The sequence below is a fragment of the Centruroides vittatus genome, unplaced genomic scaffold (assembly GCF_030686945.1).
Source record: "Centruroides vittatus isolate TY-2023 unplaced genomic scaffold, ASM3068694v2 contig_941, whole genome shotgun sequence".
In the NCBI taxonomy this organism is placed as follows: domain Eukaryota; kingdom Metazoa; phylum Arthropoda; class Arachnida; order Scorpiones; family Buthidae; genus Centruroides; species Centruroides vittatus.
In genome coordinates this window covers 1,272,625-1,291,493 of record NW_027122625.1, presented here as the reverse complement: position 1 = coordinate 1,291,493, position 18,869 = coordinate 1,272,625, and the positions used below count along the sequence as shown (strand labels likewise).

Here is an 18,869-nt window from a genome sequence, read left to right as displayed (position 1 = left end):
CCCCCCGTGATTTGTTTCTCTCAAAAAAGCAATTCGCTAAGCAAAATGTCGTTTCTCTTTACGCCCGATTGAAATTTATTCTCTGCCAAAGCCATCTCGTTCCTTTTTTTTTATTTTCGAAAGCCCCAAACCCCAATTCTACAGAGCAACCCCCTCCCCAAAAGGAACACAAAGAAAATAAATCCATTCCCCGTCACAAATAATCGGGAATGCGAAAATATTAAAGTCACTACTTCTTAAGCAAAGTGCATTGGATGTCGCGTGCCTAAAAATTTCCCGTTTCTAAAGGGATTGTGTTTATTAAATTGGATCATAATTCAAGATCCCGTGTTTACCCAAAGAATGGACGTTCGGTTATAGTTGTAAACTGGAAAACATCCCGACCTTGATCTGCCATTTTTCCTCAGCAAATGGAGTTTATACGATGTGTCCCCTCCCGTCCTTGAGGGCTGAAACTTCAATATCTTTAGAAGAAGATATATAAGTTTCTCGCTGCGCGACCATGACGACGATGATGATGATGACTTTCAGCTGGGTTCCCGTCTCCAGATGGAAAACGTTTACCACTCGAAGTGGGGCATACACGCGTACATACGCGAATATTCTGTAGCGGTGAGGTCAAACGCCCTCTGACCCGACGCCCGTTTGCAATCCCCATCCATATTTATGATGGTAATCTGCGTCCATTGGGCTTCTATCGGGGTATATTTTTTTTATCTGAGTTCTTGGAGGAACGGATCGTTTCGGGATGATTGATGGCAAAATTGGGTGTTCTGTCACTGTCTGGAGTCATGTGCATTTAAATTGCTCGATCGATCTTCGTGACATGTTGTACTAGCATGTTTACCTGCAGAAAGAAAAGTCCCTCGTCCCTTTATGAAACTTGAATTTGCTGCCTTTCTTTCACGATCAGATGAAATTTCGGGTGGAATTTTTAAGGCTCATCTTACCCCCCACAAAAAAGGAGTGGCACGAAATACAGAAAGTAACAAAGACAAAACGGAATTGGATGACAAACAGAAGTAAGAACGCAATCTCGGTGTTGACCGTTTTATTGACAGTAAGTTACACCATTCGGGAAAAAAAGTACAGCCACGTAACAACAGTCACACGACGGGGCCGGTGTCCTTCGGCCCCGGATCCAGTGTCCCTATATGGCACGAGCGTATATACATTTTAGCATGTGACATACAGTGGATGGGGAGAGGACACGAACTAAATACAATGTCGCCTAGCGACCACTTTTTCAGCACTACAGCCCAGACTACTGGTTCCTCTTTTATTTTTTTATTTTTTTGTTTTTTGTTGTTGCACTTTTATTGTCTAATCCGCCGTCCAGTCCCTTTCCTGGGACTCCAGGCACTGGATGGTCGACACCTTAGCATCACCTGACAGGTGTCCCGCGGGAGACTCTAACTAGCGTGAATGTCCATGATGTGCTGTCCCGATCCGTCGTACGGCGAACCCTGAGGTGGCAGGCCCGGATGGCCCATAGGCCCGTGAGCCATCATCATAGCGTGAGGATGTCCGGGGAGTAACATGGCTTGAGAGTGAACCGGAGATCGGAGTTGGGACATCTGAGAGTATCCTCCCATTCCTCCCATGTGTCCCATGCCCATGGAGCCTTCGCTGCAGGAGAGGTTCTGCATTCCTGTCCAGAAAAAGAAGAGCCATAAGGGTGGGTATCCGGGCACTTAACGGTCGACGAGTGTGATCGATGCTCGGACGGTAAAGAACACCTACCTGGAGGCCTGATGTGCATCTGCTGGCTGCCATCCATCATGTAGCCCATCCCCGCACCATCTGGTCCATAGGGGGTTCCTCCTCCGGCTAGGGTGCCTCCTGCCAGAAAAAAAGGAAGAGAGAGACTGACTTAGTCGGGGCGGGAAAGAGGAAAGGGCCCGCCTGGCGGCTTCCATTTACAGAAGGGGAAATTAAAACTTTCCACCTTGCGCGTCATTAAGACGAGAAGAGCAGAGCCGGGAATTGAAACGTCATCAATCTTGGCCCCGTCAATTTCCGATCGAATGAAAAACCAACACAATACGGCACCCGAGCAGGATCTGTCGCAAAACCTTCGGGCTCAATGATTGATGACATTTCTAATGAGTGCAGCGCACACAGGACGTGCCGGCATCCATTAAGTCCCGACTCTCTTCCACGCGCTGGCGTTGATACCACAGATGCTCGCTACCTACCTGCCCTGTTCGACTGGTCAATCATGGGCTGCACGATTCTTCTTCTGGCATTAATAAACCTGCGAGAGAAGAAAAAAAGAAGAAAGTTCTTATCTCTTCCACCACAAACAGCTGTTTATTCGGCGTCTCCACTCGTAAATTTCTCACCTCGTCCGGTCGGAAAAAAGTGGAGCCGTGGCTCCACTTAGCGCCCGCGATAAGGCGACATTAGCGAGTCCTGCAGGCGAGAGAAAACTCCCGAACATAAAGTTTTCCGGACGTGCCGTCCAGACACAAGGTGTAAGCTTGTAAGTGAACAAAGGAAAACGGGGGGAGGAAGCGAGCCAAGATATATTTCGGGGCTCCAATACAAGCGGGGAGGCAGAAAGGGAGAAAAGAACGATTTATGGGAGGAGCAGATGCGACGGAATTTGCCGAGCAGCAGCAGCAGCAGCGAGCGAGCAAGCAACTGCACAACTGTGTGCCTGGCTGTCTGCCTTCCCCTCCCACTATAAATCACTGGCAGAAATTGAATAGCACCCCCTATCGCGTACTACGTCATCGGCCAACGTCGAGCTTATCTTTTTCATAAACAATCGACAAATTGCCCCAGCTCCTACGCCTCCTTTAATATATTAGAGTTCATTAAAGTTCTCAGCTAGCGGTCAACTCGTCGCTACTCGGCGGAAGCGCACCCCTTATCTACCAACTCTGATGAGTCTTTGATGCCAGCCGGGACAATGTGGATCCAGTCGTAAGATGCGCACCAACAAAGACTCTTGGTTACTTTTTTCCCCTTTTTTTCTTCCTTTCCTCCGAAACTTAATAAGCGATAAGCGCAACAACAATAATAATTACCGAGGGGCCCAGGGTGCTGCCCCTATAATCTCCAACTCCTCTATCTAGGATTTGAAAGTATCGATTTTGCAATTTGCGCTTTGTGTTAGCCAAGGCGTCAAGAAGGCAAAACAAGAAACGCACGCGCGCCGATACAAGAACATGCGACTAATTCCCTAAAATATTTATACACTCGCGGGGGGTTTGGGGGCGGTGCAAAAGTTTATTGGAGCCGCTATCAGGTGCGTCAATCAAAACTCACCTGAGTGACGTAATTAACGAGTAAAAACGGATATAACGGGGTATAGGTGAGTGACTATGCGAAATGTTTTGTTAATGCCGGCATCGCCCCGAGCATCCCGTCAAGTGACAGCTCATAACGTCGACAATAATGAAAGTGTGATGGAGAAGATAAAAATTGCTACTTCATAACCTCGTGGCAGATGGTGTTAATGGCAACTAGTAAGTATTCATTTGACTTCGCAGCTGACGCTCTTTGATTTCGTCCCTTATCTCTCTCTCTCGCTCCCGGACGGGGGTGCGGGGGTGGGGAGGATATTTATATCTATATCCTTAATTTATACCGCGACTAAAATCGAGCGGGACTTACATTATTTACAGGTATAACGCGGGTGGAGATTTTTATTTAGCTAGCAACCGACCGGTTTTACGATCATTAAGGAAAAGCGAGTGGGAATGGAGAAGGAGGGAGGAGGAGGGAAGGAAAGAAAAAAAACTGCACCTTTCTGGTATTGGGCGGAGAGGGGCCGGTCGCCATGGATACCAGAGAATCACTTACAGTAATGCAGCAATGTCCCGGTGGTGGTCACAGTAGGCTTAGTTTATGACCGTCCAGGGACGGGAGAGGTTATTTTTCATAATTTGGAGCTGATGCCAAGTAATCGGTAATTGCGGCCAGTATTGATTCTAGCCAGACTAGTGTCCCACGAGACACAACCGTATCGCGTCAAGCACGATTGATGGGGCGCAGTTCGCCTTCCGTCCACTCGGACCCAGACAAAGCTGGATGCGCCACTCTAATGGCGTTTTCTTGTCTGTTTGTAAATTTTACCGCTGGAGGGACCCGGGACGGTCCCCGAGCTGGTTGCTGACGTCACCGGGGCTCGCACCTTGTAAACTCGGACGTTTACGGCCGCTGAGCGCCCCGTCCCTGGGCTATTTTATAATATTTATGCCGGCGAGAGGATGAGAAGATCCGGGCTAATGAGTTTTTGGAGGGTCCCATCCTTCCATTGGCTGGTGAGTGGGGCGGGATGGAACGGGCAACACGAACACACTCAATAGATAACGAGGGAGTCGGAATCGATATATGGAACCGCCTACATCTCCACCTGCCCGCACCTTAAATGATTACCTTTACCTGTCAGGTGCTAAGCGACAGGTTGATCGTTACATCGATCCGCGAGTTGCGTCCGAATAGGGGTCAAAGGACGGGGCGATAACTAGTTACAATTTACGCTGACGGAGGGAGAGAGGAGAAAAAAAGCGAGATTCGGCGGAGCGTGATGGCGTCATCGAAAGGGATACACTTCTTATCGGAGGCAATCACCTGGCCGGTTGTGTTGACACGGGACGGTTATCTCGCACGACTCCCTTTCCCTACCTGGCGCTCGTCGCCATTAAGGTTTAGACGGCGCTTGGCAGCGCGCGGCGTTAAAGAATGGAGAGGGAAAGGCGATTACAATGCATGCTGTAGTTGGGAATATCCGGGCATCCCGTAATTCGGGCGGAATTCCGAGGACCAGGGGATGAGAACTCCTTGCGAATCGCCGCGCTTCTTTCAGAAAGGCGCTAGAAAATTCCAACTTAGCCGAGCATCTGGATGGGAGGTTTATGGAGCGAGAACCGGACCGACGCGTGAGCCGCAGTCTGAAAACGGAAGCCAGCCATGCGTTCTGAATATGTGATTACGTTTTAAAGCGAGACGATCGTGATTTTAAACCGAACACATAATGGAGATACACCTCTCATTCGGAGTCTGGCTGCAGTCTCTTCACAAAAGGGGGAGACAAGGAGACTGGAGAGGTATAGCATACCATTAGCGACAGAAAAATGGCTGCACCCCATTGTGAACAAAGGACATTCGGGAGCCATAAAGGGACCCCCGTCTCGCCAGCCTTGAATGGAGGAATTCCTGGTCCGTACGCTCTACTGCTTCTCCGCATATGAGAAGGGAAAGACGATCGCTTCATGCAAACCCCGAGCTATGATCTATGTCTGCAATCCCTCGCCTGTAAATGGGAGGACGGAACACCTTCTTCTCCGCACCGCCGGCAATAGAAATATTTTAAAACAACAATAACAGTAAAACGTGAGTGAGTGCCAGGGAAATTTCCCTTCTTCTCCCACCCTATCTGCCACTTCTTTGTCTTCCCGTTCAAATAGCCGGGATAACAATTTTCCAACTATACCTCCTCCTACCAATTGCTGCCCGCACCAACTTTACGAATCGGGTGCGAGGAGGGATGACGCACGCACGGGGATCAATACGGGAACGTAGCGTGTTCCGCCATGCACGGGCCGAGCGCAGAATAATCAATAATGTTTGTTGTTTGAAGAGAATGTTTTCATTATCTTATACTATTGTCGTGTCACATTCAATTATTGCGGGTCGTTAGGACTACCATCCGACCGGGCCGCGCCTTTTAGTTTTGCATATAAACGCCCGGATAATGAGTCCGAAGTGGCGGCCTGCGCCCCAATAAAACCCATCGTAAACGCCGGAATCGAATCTTTACGCACTCGTAACACTACATAAACGCGAGCGCCGATCTTTTACTGTGTTTAAACAGCTAAACTTCCTCCCCTCCGACCGGCCATCCCTCTCCTTTGCCCTCGTTACGCGCTTACGCGTGCGGGTCCGAAACCCCCACCGACGTTCGAATTTTCTCCCCTCCCCCAACGAAGTCGAGTGGTTCGGGCGCGAAGGGAAGGAATTAACATCCATCAAGTGCATCTGATTATTGCCAACTGGAAGGACAGTCGTAATGCCAGGCATCCATTTCTGACGCCGCCTTATTACTAAATGGCAATTATGAGTCCCTCTAACACTAGCCAGGAGCAATTTCTCGCTCACAATCCAATTCCTGCGGATCACTAAATGTCATTAGAGGGCGCAGCCATTCAGTCGGAGCGTGTCGGACGTCGCGAGCGGTAATTACAGCAAGGACCTTTTTGTAGCAGCTCCGCCTGGTACGACATCGAATTGCTTTCAGCGAATTAGCCCTCCCTCATGGAGATTTCATAAATACGGAATAACTGGTAATGACGGCCACTGGCTGTTCTCCAGAATCGCATTAAATCGCACCTCTTCCAAATTTGTATCTGGATTTTTAAACTCTGTGTCGTTTCGCTCTTAACGACCTCGACTGGTGCACCTCCAGTTTTTTCCCCTTCCCCTTCCCCTTCCCCCGGCCAGATTTAGGGATTGCCGGAAAATCGGAACTCGGTTTTGTCCCGTTTAAAAACCCATTCCGCCATTTTCTCAACGGTTTGAGGGAGGATTTCGCACTCTCTCGCCTCCGATAATATCGCGAGTTTTTTTTAAAAAATAGAATAACCCCGATTATCCGTGGATTTGCGTGTTTTGCATGAATTTCGCTCATTAAAAAGGTCTTTTTTAAGCACATTTAATCGCTCTTCACCCTTCCGTGCACCGAACGAAACCTTTAAAGAGTATTGTCGTGCCCATCAATGGCATTTATTTTATTGTTAGAACAGTAAAAAAGGCATAAAACCGATGCATCGCTGAACAAATTCCCCGTTAGAATACTTTATTCGAGTTTACACAAGAGTTGAATAACTATTTTTTTCAATATATTTATAATAATAAAAATGGCGATCGGCGGGCGACTCCTTAACTCCTTCCACGAATCCTCACGAAGCAACGCGATGGGAATTTTCTTCTAATTCGTTTATAGAACAATACCAGATTCAAATTACATTTTAAATTTAATTTCTTAATTATCTTTATCACCCTAAAACACACGCGGGGTGTCAATTTAATCGCAATTTAATGACCGAAGAAATAATGCCATCAATCGCTCGGCTAAGCGGAAGCGAGCTTTTGTAAATCTCGAATATCGCGGTTAAAAAAAATGGCCGAAAAATTAACTTTATCTCCAATTATATGCGATTTTTTTTCTTTTATACGCAGAAATTAAATTGTTATCGAGAGGTGGGCGCACGAAACGGTCAAGGAGAGGGGAAGGTGGGCATTAAAATACATTTAATATAAAAAACGGGACGATGAATATAATGGGTTTATTATCGTCCATTATCCAAAATTGATGGGCTCCTTCGTGATTTTAAGATTCCAGATAATGTAGGCCTATCAGAAAGTCTTAATCCGAATCCATGTAGGGGTGCAGATAAGGAGTAAACCCCTTTGTTTACCTTACTGTGGGAAAGTAGAAATTGCTAATGGATGATGGATGTAAGGACCCGATCGGGTCCTTACATCCATCATCCATTAGCAATTTCTACATTCACCCGAATGGATTTAGGGATACACTTAATCCCAATGGATGCAAGGGTCAGATAGGGGGTAAATTTGTTACCTTACTGTGGAATGTCGTAGGGACGTAGAAATTGCAAGTGGATGGTGGAAGTAAGGATCCGAACGTGTCCCTACATTCATCCTTAATCGAACGGTGCGAATAAGGAGTCGACCCCTTTGTTTACCCCACTAAGAATGCCGTAAAGAAATAGAAATTGCCCAACGTCAGCCTGACTCGAGACGAGATATTTGTAACAAAAACGGCTATTAGGTTTACCAAACGACACCTTACAAGCAAATAAGGGAAGACATCTTCTTTGATTAGACTTTGTAAGGTGATATTTCAGCCGATAAGTAATATAATTTGCTTCTTGTCCGACTTTCTAATTAAAAAGTCCCGAAGTGAGAGATTTTTCAGAGGTCGGTAATTACCAGGGAAACCTGCCAGAACACAATAAGGTCGTTTGATGGTATTAAGCGGGAGAAAATCGTCGTCTGATACAATGACGTGTTTACAGCGGACGGGAAATTAGCTCGACTCTTTTTCTGATGCGCACCACTAACTAGAAAGAAGTACAGTAACACCTGATAAGGAGGGGGGAAAAAACTGAAACAAATTAAACTGATGCCGTGATGGATGAGATACCGAACGACCAGTCGATAGTAGTATTTAGCATATTTTTATGTAGCCAAAAATTGCGAAATTTTCTCTGGGAATTAACGGATTTTTCGCCACCGGCATGGCGTTTATAGATTGCTGCCGAACATCACGCGAAGACATTGGGCTGGGGGGAGGGGGTGATTAAAATCGCCGGGTTAAGTGGCCTTTCGCTATCTTTTAAAGAAAGTTAACCGTGTCCTTTGCCGGGCGATAGCGAGAGCGACGTCGCCGGCGAAAAATCGTTTCTGGCGTGCGATTGCCAATTCCCCGCAAAGCAATAAAGCTATGGAAAAATTAAAGCTGAAAAATAGTGTCGTTCGTCTACTACATCGTCATGGTAACCGCCACTAACAATAGCCACGAGGAGTGACAGGCAATATCACGTGACGGGAACGACGTCCAGACCATTGACACCCCAAAGACAAGCTCGTAAAACAATACTTAAAGGTGTTAAATAAGTCTTATTATTAAGTGTTACTGCAGATAAAAGGAGGAGGGAACGGTAGCAGATGGTGGCAAAAGAGACGGGGCAGAAATAAACTTACTTTTATCGTTTGCCACATTTGCATAACCGATGGTGACTCGGGGTGGAGTATCCGTGCAGCGCGGACGAAATGAAGAATGACAGTCGGAGCTAACATCGGAGAAAAACGCAGGAATAATTAAGGAAGTCGCATCTGACTAAACAAGATCATTGCACAAGCCATTAGAGCCAGTCATGTACTGATTCGATTACTACCAGTGCAGCATCGTCCTTTGCCGCTGATGAGGCGGGTGCAGCCATGCGTCCCTATCCAAACCGAATGGATAATTTAGAACAGAGCAGTTGACCCTCCGTTTCCATTTTATAAAACGCCTCGCCTTTGAAATATTGCACTTCGCCAGCGGAGAGACCTTGTTTTTCTGGCGCCCCGGACGTTTCATACCGCGTACTTACGGACGTTTCATAAAGAACTCTTGTGTTTCTAGTGTGTGCGACACCCTTATTGGTGCTACTACACCAATATCGGCCATTCTAAAGCGATAAACAAAGGATTTCCTGGAAAGAGCTTCGAGATACGGTTTCGTTTAGGCTCTGGCCGTGCTTATTTTCGCTTCTCGAGTTTGGTTTTGGTTGGGACCTAACGATAAAGTTTGGAAAAGTCAAAATGGTTGGCAGCTCGCAACAGAACGAAGCGAAGCGCCTGTGCCAGGAAGGGTTGGCATCAGATATCCGAAACGGAGGATGAGGGAATCAATAAGACGACTGGAGATCCGGGTCCACTTCTTCCTTAAACATTGTTTCCGAGCTTCTCCGCTAATTAAATTCCATTTGGTCGCCAGAGGGCGTGCGGTGGGCAGCCATCTTGAAAACGTTCAGCTTGATGAAAAGTGACAGGCGTCTCCGGCTGCGAGGCGCCACGCAGGAGCAGGACGCTGACAGTTCACCAATTATTTCTTCTTCCTTCCAAATTTACTGTTCTTTCTTAACTAATCCTCCAGGATCGAATCTCTAGCGTCCGCTAATGACGTTTCGTTAGTGTCACTTTTTCCGCCCGCCCAGACGAAAATATCAAAGAAGAAATAAAAGAAAAGCAAAGCCCCGGGGTTTCGGCTCGTATCTACCAGGCCAAATGGCCCGGCTCGATCACGCGAAAATGCGAGACATTCGAAACTACGACTGGTGTATTAATGGAGGGTGCTCGCTTGAACAGAAACCATTGGATCTATCGGAGCTGTCACAGACATCGGACGGACGGGATTAATATTGTTAACGGTGCTGCAGCAGTAAGCGGCCAGGTGCTCCTGACAGGTTTGTTCGGTAATGTAATAAACAGCCGAGTACAATGGTCCGGGGCTCGAATTTATCTTGTCTGGCTCGGATCATCCCGGCGGAATGGAGCTACCCCCGACCGAGCCCAAAGCCATACGTACAGCTGTCGGGCTGTAAACTCACCTGGGGATCACTAGGTCAAACCAGTTAGTGTAGTCCGTGTAAGAAGATAAGATTCGGCCCACCTACGGCATGCTGGCCAGGGATGAAGTTTCTTTTATGTCGCCCCACTCTCCCCTTGGGGTCGAAGAGGTCAGGTGCAAGTATTCGGCCTCCCGGGGTTCGAGAACAAAGACCCGTCGTCCTCCGTCTGTTCTTTTGCTACGCGCTCGGCATAACAAGTAGGGGGTTTTAACCCGTAGGACACCCCGAAACCAAACGAGACTCGTAAAAAAGGGCCGAAAGTTGGTTTTATGGTGGCTGGACATCGTCAATAAACGTTAATACGTTGTTCGAGGCAAGCCCACTTTAATTTCTTCTACCGCCACATGTAATTGTCTGCGGAGATAACATCGCCTCTGCCATCGATTACGTACGCCCGCTACCAGGCGCAAATAATAAATCAGACGCGTTGTGCCAATGCGCCTGCATACGGTATCCGAACTACGGCGCTTTCGCCGCTTGGCGCGCGCGCGCCAGGGGCGCGCCGCCATCGAAACGGTAATGAATATACCGCGCCGCCCATCCATCAAACGGAGCTCCCCGTCGGCAACCATCCCCCCAGTGACACGTGACCCGACCGCGTTGACAGAAAAATCGTCAAAATTGTCCATCCCGCGCGCCGAATCATTAATAATCGTCATCTGGGTCACTTTATTCCCCAAGGGATTAACGGAGGCACTGTTGCGTCCCACAACGGTAGCGCGGTCCGATAATAAAACAGGAAGGGAAAATGTTTTGTCGTTCGGCAATTAAGAGCTCCTGCAGAATGTTTATTTCCAGTTTAATAGCATTCCATCACGGTTTTATACGGGGTGGCTGCCATACAACACGTGTAGCGCCCGGATAATCTGTGCCACTGATTTAAGTCCCGGTGGCGAGATCCGTTTGCAGAGGCGCAAAAATAAAGAAAAAACAAGAGCCGAGCCGTGGCCCAACCCGGCAATCTCGTTAGGTGGACAAGGCCCTGTCATTATCTACCTGACTGCCCTTGGGAATTACTTTCGATGTAAATTACCTCCAGTTCCTTACTTACTACAAGTAGGCCTATATACCGTGTCATTAGGAGAAAGAGGAGCGAGCGGTATGCACCCCGAAAGGGCCCCCAACCCGAGAACCAATCGCCGTGGGATGAGTTTTACCGATTTCGGGGAAGGAAAAAAAAAAGAATTTAGGTGCTCCCGCCAATTACCCCATACGCCAGATACCACACATTTCTATAAAGGGCATCGTGAGAAACGGAGGAAGATTCGCTCGAATAACCTTCCACCCGCTCAGATATATGCCTAACTAGGCTATATAGGTAGGGACCACCTTAGGAGTTCCGCCACTTGACCGACATAATCACCACTTCTCTAAAGCACCACAGCAACAAAAGTGTCCCTCGCCTCTCCCTCGCTTACAACAGCCTTTTTTTTTCCTTTCCTTTTTAAATTCACTTTTCTTCGGCTCGAGGTGTGTGTGCGGGAAGTCAAACCTAAAATTATTCTCTTCTTAGGGGGCCTTCGAGCGACGGTAGCGATGAAAATCGCTACACGTAAACCAATCTTCTGCGTAAGATTTCCTCCCCTCGTGGCCTGCTGTATCCAAAGCCAATAAACCACCGAAAAAATTATAAATTTTTGTATCCGACCAAGTTTTTCTCCGAGGGGTCGAATTAACAACCACTCTCTCACCCCCTTTCGTAATTTTTATTAAGTGAAAAAAAGAGATTAAACACGGAGAAAAACCGTTTACGTCCTGCAAACCAATCAATACCGGCCTCTTATTTAATTAACTACTAAACTAGAAATAGAAGTTACACGAAGTTTTTTCGTTAACTTCTTCTACTTTTTTTTAAACTCGTTAAAATTCTCATTTTCTCTTAAATATGTTTATACAGTTTTAAATTGGATTATTATTAAGAGTTTTCATCCATACGGGTGGGGAACGAGCGGCTAAAGAAGGGGTGCAAAGACCCACAACTACTCACCAATTGTTGACCTGCAGAATCGTCAAGCCAGTATCCTGAGCCAACTGCTTCTTCTGATCTTCCGAGGGATAAGGATGCTGAAAGAAGGATAATTAAAATAAGAATAATTCGACACGACTAATTTCCATCACCCCCCCATTAATAGTTATGAGGCCATCTGCGGATCGATAATTGCCACCATTGCCTTTCACGGGTATTAAATTCGGGAAAATTAAAGCCTAGATTTTCATGAAAGATGAATGAGAAGGAAAAGAGAGAAATGAAAAATCCCTTATTTTCCAATATCTTCGCTTAAGAAGCGGAGAGCGAGCAGCTAATAAACAAACATTAAAATAAAATAAAAAAGAAAGCCGAGGGAGGGGTGAAACGTGTCTAAAGTTTACAAAGACGTAACCGAAGAATCGGTGCGGTAGTTTATGAACGCAGTTTAGAAAGAGAAGTATAAAAATTTAAGAGACGTCATAAGGCACGAGTGTCACTTTTAATATTTACAACCGCGGAAAAAGTGAGAAGATAAGATTTGTGTCGTTCACCAGTCCGACTATCTGTTGTGTTTCTATTGCGAGTAAATATCGTTGAATGTTATCAGGGCAGTGAGCAGTCGGTAGTCGTCTCCACCTTGGAAACAATCGGAGTTTCACGGCTGACAGCTTTAGTATTCATAAAACGAACATATTTCACGGGACAAACCCACTTCTGCACCAACATCGCCTGTCCGACTCTTTCTCACGTGATCGAGCCGCACTTTAAGAGCAGACGAGCTACCCCTGTTTAAATAAAGATATCGGGAAGAGAGAGGAAAAAAAACCTTAGACAAACCTTTATCGCTTTCTCGCTATACAAAATGTTTTTGTAGCCAGCCCTTTCGTGCCAATGGCTGCCGAAGCCGCAATATGCAAAACGTGTTGCCATTTCAGCGCTCCTTGGTAATCCTGGATGAAGATTGAGTGAAACGGGCATCCTATCAACGGGCTTAACGCTTTTGTAACTAATGTAACTACGTAAACAACACTAATTAAAATGTGCAGTCTTTGAAATGAGATTCGTTTTTCATAAAATTAATGTACGTCACGGGACAAATCTGTTACAACGGCGTCGACGTCACACACTTCCTCACGTAAATCGAAATGCTCTTTGCTAAACAGGCGATCCCGGCTTGCGAACCCCCCTTAGACGTGTACTTATCATTTGTTTTTATGCTCAAAATACCTGTTAGATGATTTTATCTAATATAATTTGAATGCCGTGATGATTAACAAACTGAATTTTGCTCTTTAATGGACATAAAAAGCGAAATTCGGTTGCCTTAATGATCCCCCGAAGCGATGAAGAACATCGGATGAAGACCTCCTTTTTTAAATAAGTTTCACTATTGTTTCAATTAAGTAATACGGGCAATTTCAATTAAAATACGAGAATCGTAAGTGTTTTAAATGCGGCACGTTGCGGCATTTAAAAACACCGATGATCCCTGTTTTGTCAACGCCGTGACAAACCGCAAAAACCAGCGAAGCGAGATGGTTAAAACGAGAAATCTTTCAGTTACTTAAGCAAAAATGAATAGGAAGAACGGGAGGCCGAGCAAACATAGATGTCCAGTGCTTAAGCGGGAAGTGCGTTACACTAGTGAATGGTACACAAAGAGAGCAGTTACAGTTGGACATATGTCACCTCTACTAGAAGATTTATCGAATGTCCGAGAAGAAAGAAAAGACATTCATTACGTTGGGGCAATAAGAAAGTGTCACGTAAGTCGAGCCCCAGAAGGTAACAAAAGACCCATTCCGACAAGGCATACGGGTCCCGTTTACGAAAAGAGTTTGGCGAAATAAATAAATAAATAAGTACATTATGTAATTTATATAAACTTCGTAGCACCGTTCGGAAAATAAAGTGCTAATCTGTTACAGTGAATAACGGTGATTGAATTTTCTTCTCATTTAACCATGCGGTGCAAGGTTGTTGTCATGTATTGTTACACTTGCACACCGGCACGAGAGCGGCAAATGATAACTGACAGCATTCTTGCCAGCTACCTTCATATATTTTGACGTGTCACCGTCTCGTCTTACATCCCCAGGACACCTGTGAGTCTTTAGCCACCCGCACCGGTCCCGATTTTTTTCCTTCTAAGGATTTTAAGTGGAGGGGAGAGAAAAAAAAAAGAGAGAACAGGTAATGGTTGACAATGCAAAGGGGAGGAGAGATGGCCTAGCTGCACGAGCCAGTAGGTGGTGCCTCCTGACAGAAAGTAATCAATAGCGTGTAGTATAATATCAGACAAGGTCAAATGTACTATTTACTGTGACAATCCTATGTAATCGGGGCAATGGACTTTGAGGATTACACGTGATGTCCGACGGGGCCTGGAACATAATTAGTGGAAACTACAGCCAAATCCGAATGTACAGATTTATCGCCGTGACAAGTGGCAGCCATTATACAATATTTGCCGACAATAATCGTCAGTCGTCGAAAATTCCCGGGCCTACTAGAAGGCGGGTGCAAAACTTTCCGACTGACAATCAACAGCTGCTACAGCTACAAGCGCCCTAATAAACGCGGCCGTGTTATTAGCACCTTCAGTTAATAATGATTTTGGCCCCTTTAACAAAGATCCATATTGCACCGGCTGAGTGTTGTGTTGACCGAGTTCTTCTTCACCCAACGATATTGATACTGTGTCCCCCGTATTTGCCAGAGAGATCCTCCTGAAGTTCTTTTTTTTTTTGTCTAGTGCCATGGCACGAATCTCCTTGACCAAACGGAAGATAAAGCAAAGTTTAATTAGAGATGATAAATGGAGCCGGCTTTTGGCTCATATACTTAATTGGCCCGAATTGAAAGTAATCATCGTGTTTTAAAACGTTTAGTTTAGTTGAGATAAATATCTTTGTGCACGAGGAAGGCGCCCACGAAAAAAAGAACCCGATTTTTATAAAGGTTGATGAAAATTTATAAGTGACAAGGGCTCACTTTCATCAAAATGGCGATCGTTAAAGGTCAAATGCGGTCATCCCCCGGATTGGAATCGCTTTGCGAATCTTCTAAAACGCCCGTTTACATGAAAATTTGGGCATTTTACTGTTAGAAAAAGTTCCTGGATGCTGGATTATCCAGATAATTCCGCGCCGAATCCCCGGAGAGAAGTTGGGTTTGGTAATCAGTTTTGGTGGGGTCCATCGCTTTTGGATAAGCTGGCTTCCCTTCTCGAATTATTTTTCAATAAATCGGTTGGCCTAGAGGTTTCTGGTTTCAGACTTAAACCTTTCTCGAATTTAAACGAATCGGAATTTGGATGGTGGCACAACTGATGAAGAAGAATATTACAACAAAGATTCATCCGCATTCTTTATGGCAATTCCTAATCTCGTCTTTTGCACCGTTTGCGGGTTCGAAAATGAAAGCTCTCGTTCTTATTTTTTAAGAAAATCGTCCATCTTTTAAACTGTTTCGTGACTAGCGTTAAGAGTTTTGGAGGCCCGTTCGGGTGTTTCTTGAATAAAAACAAGTCTGAGCTCGGTCTTAAGAATATCCGGCCTAGAAAATATTTTACACGTGAATAGTGAGAAGACTTTTCCGTGGTTCGCTCCCTTTTATCTCCAGGGCTAAATTTAAAAAATTCAGTTTTCCGATGTTGTTAATTCGGTGCTCGGAGAACGACCGTGCAATTTATAGAGTTGGACTGTAATTTAAGGAACTGGGTAGTGTATTTCGTAAGGCAAGATGCCCGTAAGACCTCAATCATCAGAGGTCCTCTCGGGTCTTAGCTTTAGACAAAGAACCTAGATACTAGATTGTAGGCCGTAGTGGCAAAATTTTGGAAGGTCGAGGGATCTCCGAGAGGCCTAGGCCAGGATTTTGATTGCCGACTAATCGGGACGTTTTCTGCCTAAAAAATTAAACAAAAATTCTGACTGCAACGCGCTGAAAACGCGTAGAACTAAGCATGTATATCTCTAATGCCCCCCCTAAACAGATGGCCTGTATGTGGCGGATGTTTGGCCCGTATCGCGAAAGAAAGTGACCAAAATAAACTTACCGTGAGGTGCTGAAACAGCCACGCCCTCATGATGTTGGTGGCCACTTTAGGGAAAATGCCCCTTTTCTTTTGTCGTTTCTTCCCTCGATCGTCATCGTCATCATCCCCCGTCCCATCTCCAGACCCTATACTGGCATCCCCTAGGACAAAAAAAGAGGGTTTTTGATCAGAAAAAATGGATTTTGATCCAACCAAAATAAAAATTTTTTATTTTAATTTTGGCCCAATTTATTTTATTTTTAAAACACACGATCTTAAGGCATCCCGCTGGGTTTATTTTGGTCACGAATCAAAATTCATTTTGCCAGACCACATACAGATTTAGTATTAAACTTAATTGTTAACTCGCTTTAGTGAGAACTATTTTATACTTAGTCGCGCGACGAAAAATAATAATAATAAAAGGGAGTAGAATAAAGTACACAGCGATAGAATTGTATGTACAGGCGACATAAAATTCTATGGTTGTGTGTAGTTTATTGGAGTGTGAATGCGATTTTGTGTCTTCAGCCGGACAGGACAAACCCTACATCGATGGGATTTATATGAGTGAAGGGAATCGATCCGGGATAAACACTTTTCATTCTGTGTGGATTGTTTTTATCGAAAGTTGATAAGAAAGACTCACAGATCGGAAGTTGTTGGCATTGCAGCCACTTCCGGTCAGACAGCAATCACTTCCTGACGAGCAAACCTCCATGTCCGGTGCCCGGAGGCTACTCACGTCATGAAGAGAGAGAGAAGAAGACGAGGCCGTGGCGAGAAATCTCCGGAGAGCGAGGAGGGTCGTTTTTCGTGGCCCCCCGGGGCAGAGGGGACATTTCACGTCCATTAGGTGTGGCAGCAATAATCGACACCTTTCACATACATTCCGGGCACATAATGTGCCAAGTGAAGTTTGAATGGCATCCGGCGGGAGATCGAGACCCAGGGGACAAGAGGATGACCCCGAATAAGACCGAAACCTGTCTACGTGATCTCCTTCAGCAATCATCTTTCAGATTTGACATTCTCTGGGTACAACAGCCTGGCGTACACAATTCGGCCAAATCAGTCAAGTTGATATTGGGCGCACGTCCACAACAATGATCATGTTTATTTTTTCCCCTTTATGACGTTCGCTTTACGGATAGACGAGACCTCCTAATGACGCGGGGAGTCGGGAGGGTGAAGACCTTCTTCTCGGCATTAGATGTCCGGATGAGGCTTTTAGACATTCAATTGTCCATGTTGTAAAGCGAAGCAAAATCGATGCGCACGCCTTTGGCGTCTAACTTCCCATCCCCACTATCACCGACCATTACTTGGTAGCAACTAATGAAACCATAAACTCCTGTACAGTATTGTCCCAGAGAAACCACTTGAACGTGAGATCCCCTCGCAGAGAAAAATCTGAAATTTAAATGTTCCCAGCAGGAACCCCAAAGGACATTGTTCCAACACTTTGCTCTTAGTTTATGTGGAAATTAAAGGAACACAACCTCCTATGACTCGCCCATTACCTGGCTTTATTTTCGCTTTAAATGTCCCTAAGTGAGAGAAAGTCGGGACCAGATTTCTCTCTATTCTTTGCCACAGAAAGGATTCTCTTCTGCAACAATCGCGGCACGTATCTAACCTGTGACTAAACTCGAAATATTCCTTCGCGCTGCATACTCGGCCTAGCGATTTCCATCAACTTTCTCATAAACAACAGGGTTTCTGGCCAGATTAAAGGAAGTCGAACGGGGAATACGCCATTCCCACAAGTGTCACAGCGCGGTAAGACGTGTCACGGTGGCGGCAAATGAAGTGCTTAAAATCACCATTAAGAACGAGTAGCGTATGTAAACCCGTCGCCGTGCATGCCGGGAGCGTTTTTTTCCGGCCCGTGGACCCGAGGGAGGCGGGTATGAAAATGAGATGTGAAAACCCTTTAGGCAGGCGAGTCCCCGAGCCGTCCGCGCTAAGCCAGACGTCGTATTACGCGCGCTGCGTCCCACGTGGCAGTGGCCTACCCGCTTAATTTTCCGACATTATTGCCTAGCAGGCAAAGCCCGGGCTTTGTTCTGACGGGCGCGCGTCTTGTATGACAGCTCCACTAAACACTCATTTGTTCTCAAGACTGTGAATAAGAACTCCTCCACTCCCGCACGCGCCTATAACCTAGATAAGCCGCCAACAATACAAAAGGGCCGGGCGAAAATGCCATCTAGCGGTAATTACCGAAATATCTCGGCGACGGGGGGCAGAGGAAGGGAAGGTGGTATCGTTTCGGCCCGCGGGGGCTTAATGAACAGAACAAACGTGGCATGTTTGAGTTTTGAATCTGCCAACCGATCCGAGTTGGACAGATTGAATTATTTACAGACAATTGAGCAGGATCTATAAAAAGCTCAACTGTTTGTATCTGGCAGTAAATCCGCTTAGCCAGACCGGAGGCTGCACAATGGACAACGCGTCCCGCTACTGTACGGACGAATTAATAGCGGCGCTTGTCACTCGATTGTCTTCCTAATCTGACAGATAAAACCGCTTAAAGACAAATCCGCAAATGGACTTGGTTGACGATTGCTTCTCTGCACAACGTCACTATCCTACCCGTACGTAATAGAAGGAATCCGACAAAGCCCATGCCCATTTATCCAGGTATAACATGAAAATAACCGCTCGCTATCCATCTGAATCAGCGATAATCGATAGCGATGAG

At 45.9% G+C, this 18,869-nt stretch overlaps 1 protein-coding gene across 3 annotated transcripts in view; it reads right to left on the bottom strand.

The window, feature by feature from the left end:
* Positions 1 to 1,036: 1,036 nt before the first annotated feature.
* Positions 1,037 to 18,869, bottom strand: part of LOC136984959 (homeobox protein Meis1-like) — a 39,908-nt gene continuing 22,075 nt past the window's right edge. For all 3 annotated transcript variants that reach the window (XM_067282110.1, XM_067282109.1, XM_067282108.1), the window contains 5 exons: positions 16,181 to 16,320; positions 12,139 to 12,215; positions 2,199 to 2,257; positions 1,744 to 1,842; positions 1,037 to 1,651 (listed from right to left, as the gene is read on the bottom strand). In XM_067282110.1, the coding sequence (XP_067138211.1) occupies positions 1,413 to 1,651; positions 1,744 to 1,842; positions 2,199 to 2,257; positions 12,139 to 12,215; positions 16,181 to 16,320 (614 nt within the window). In that variant the 3' untranslated portion in view covers positions 1,037 to 1,412. The remainder of the gene's footprint in view (positions 1,652 to 1,743; positions 1,843 to 2,198; positions 2,258 to 12,138; positions 12,216 to 16,180; positions 16,321 to 18,869) is intronic.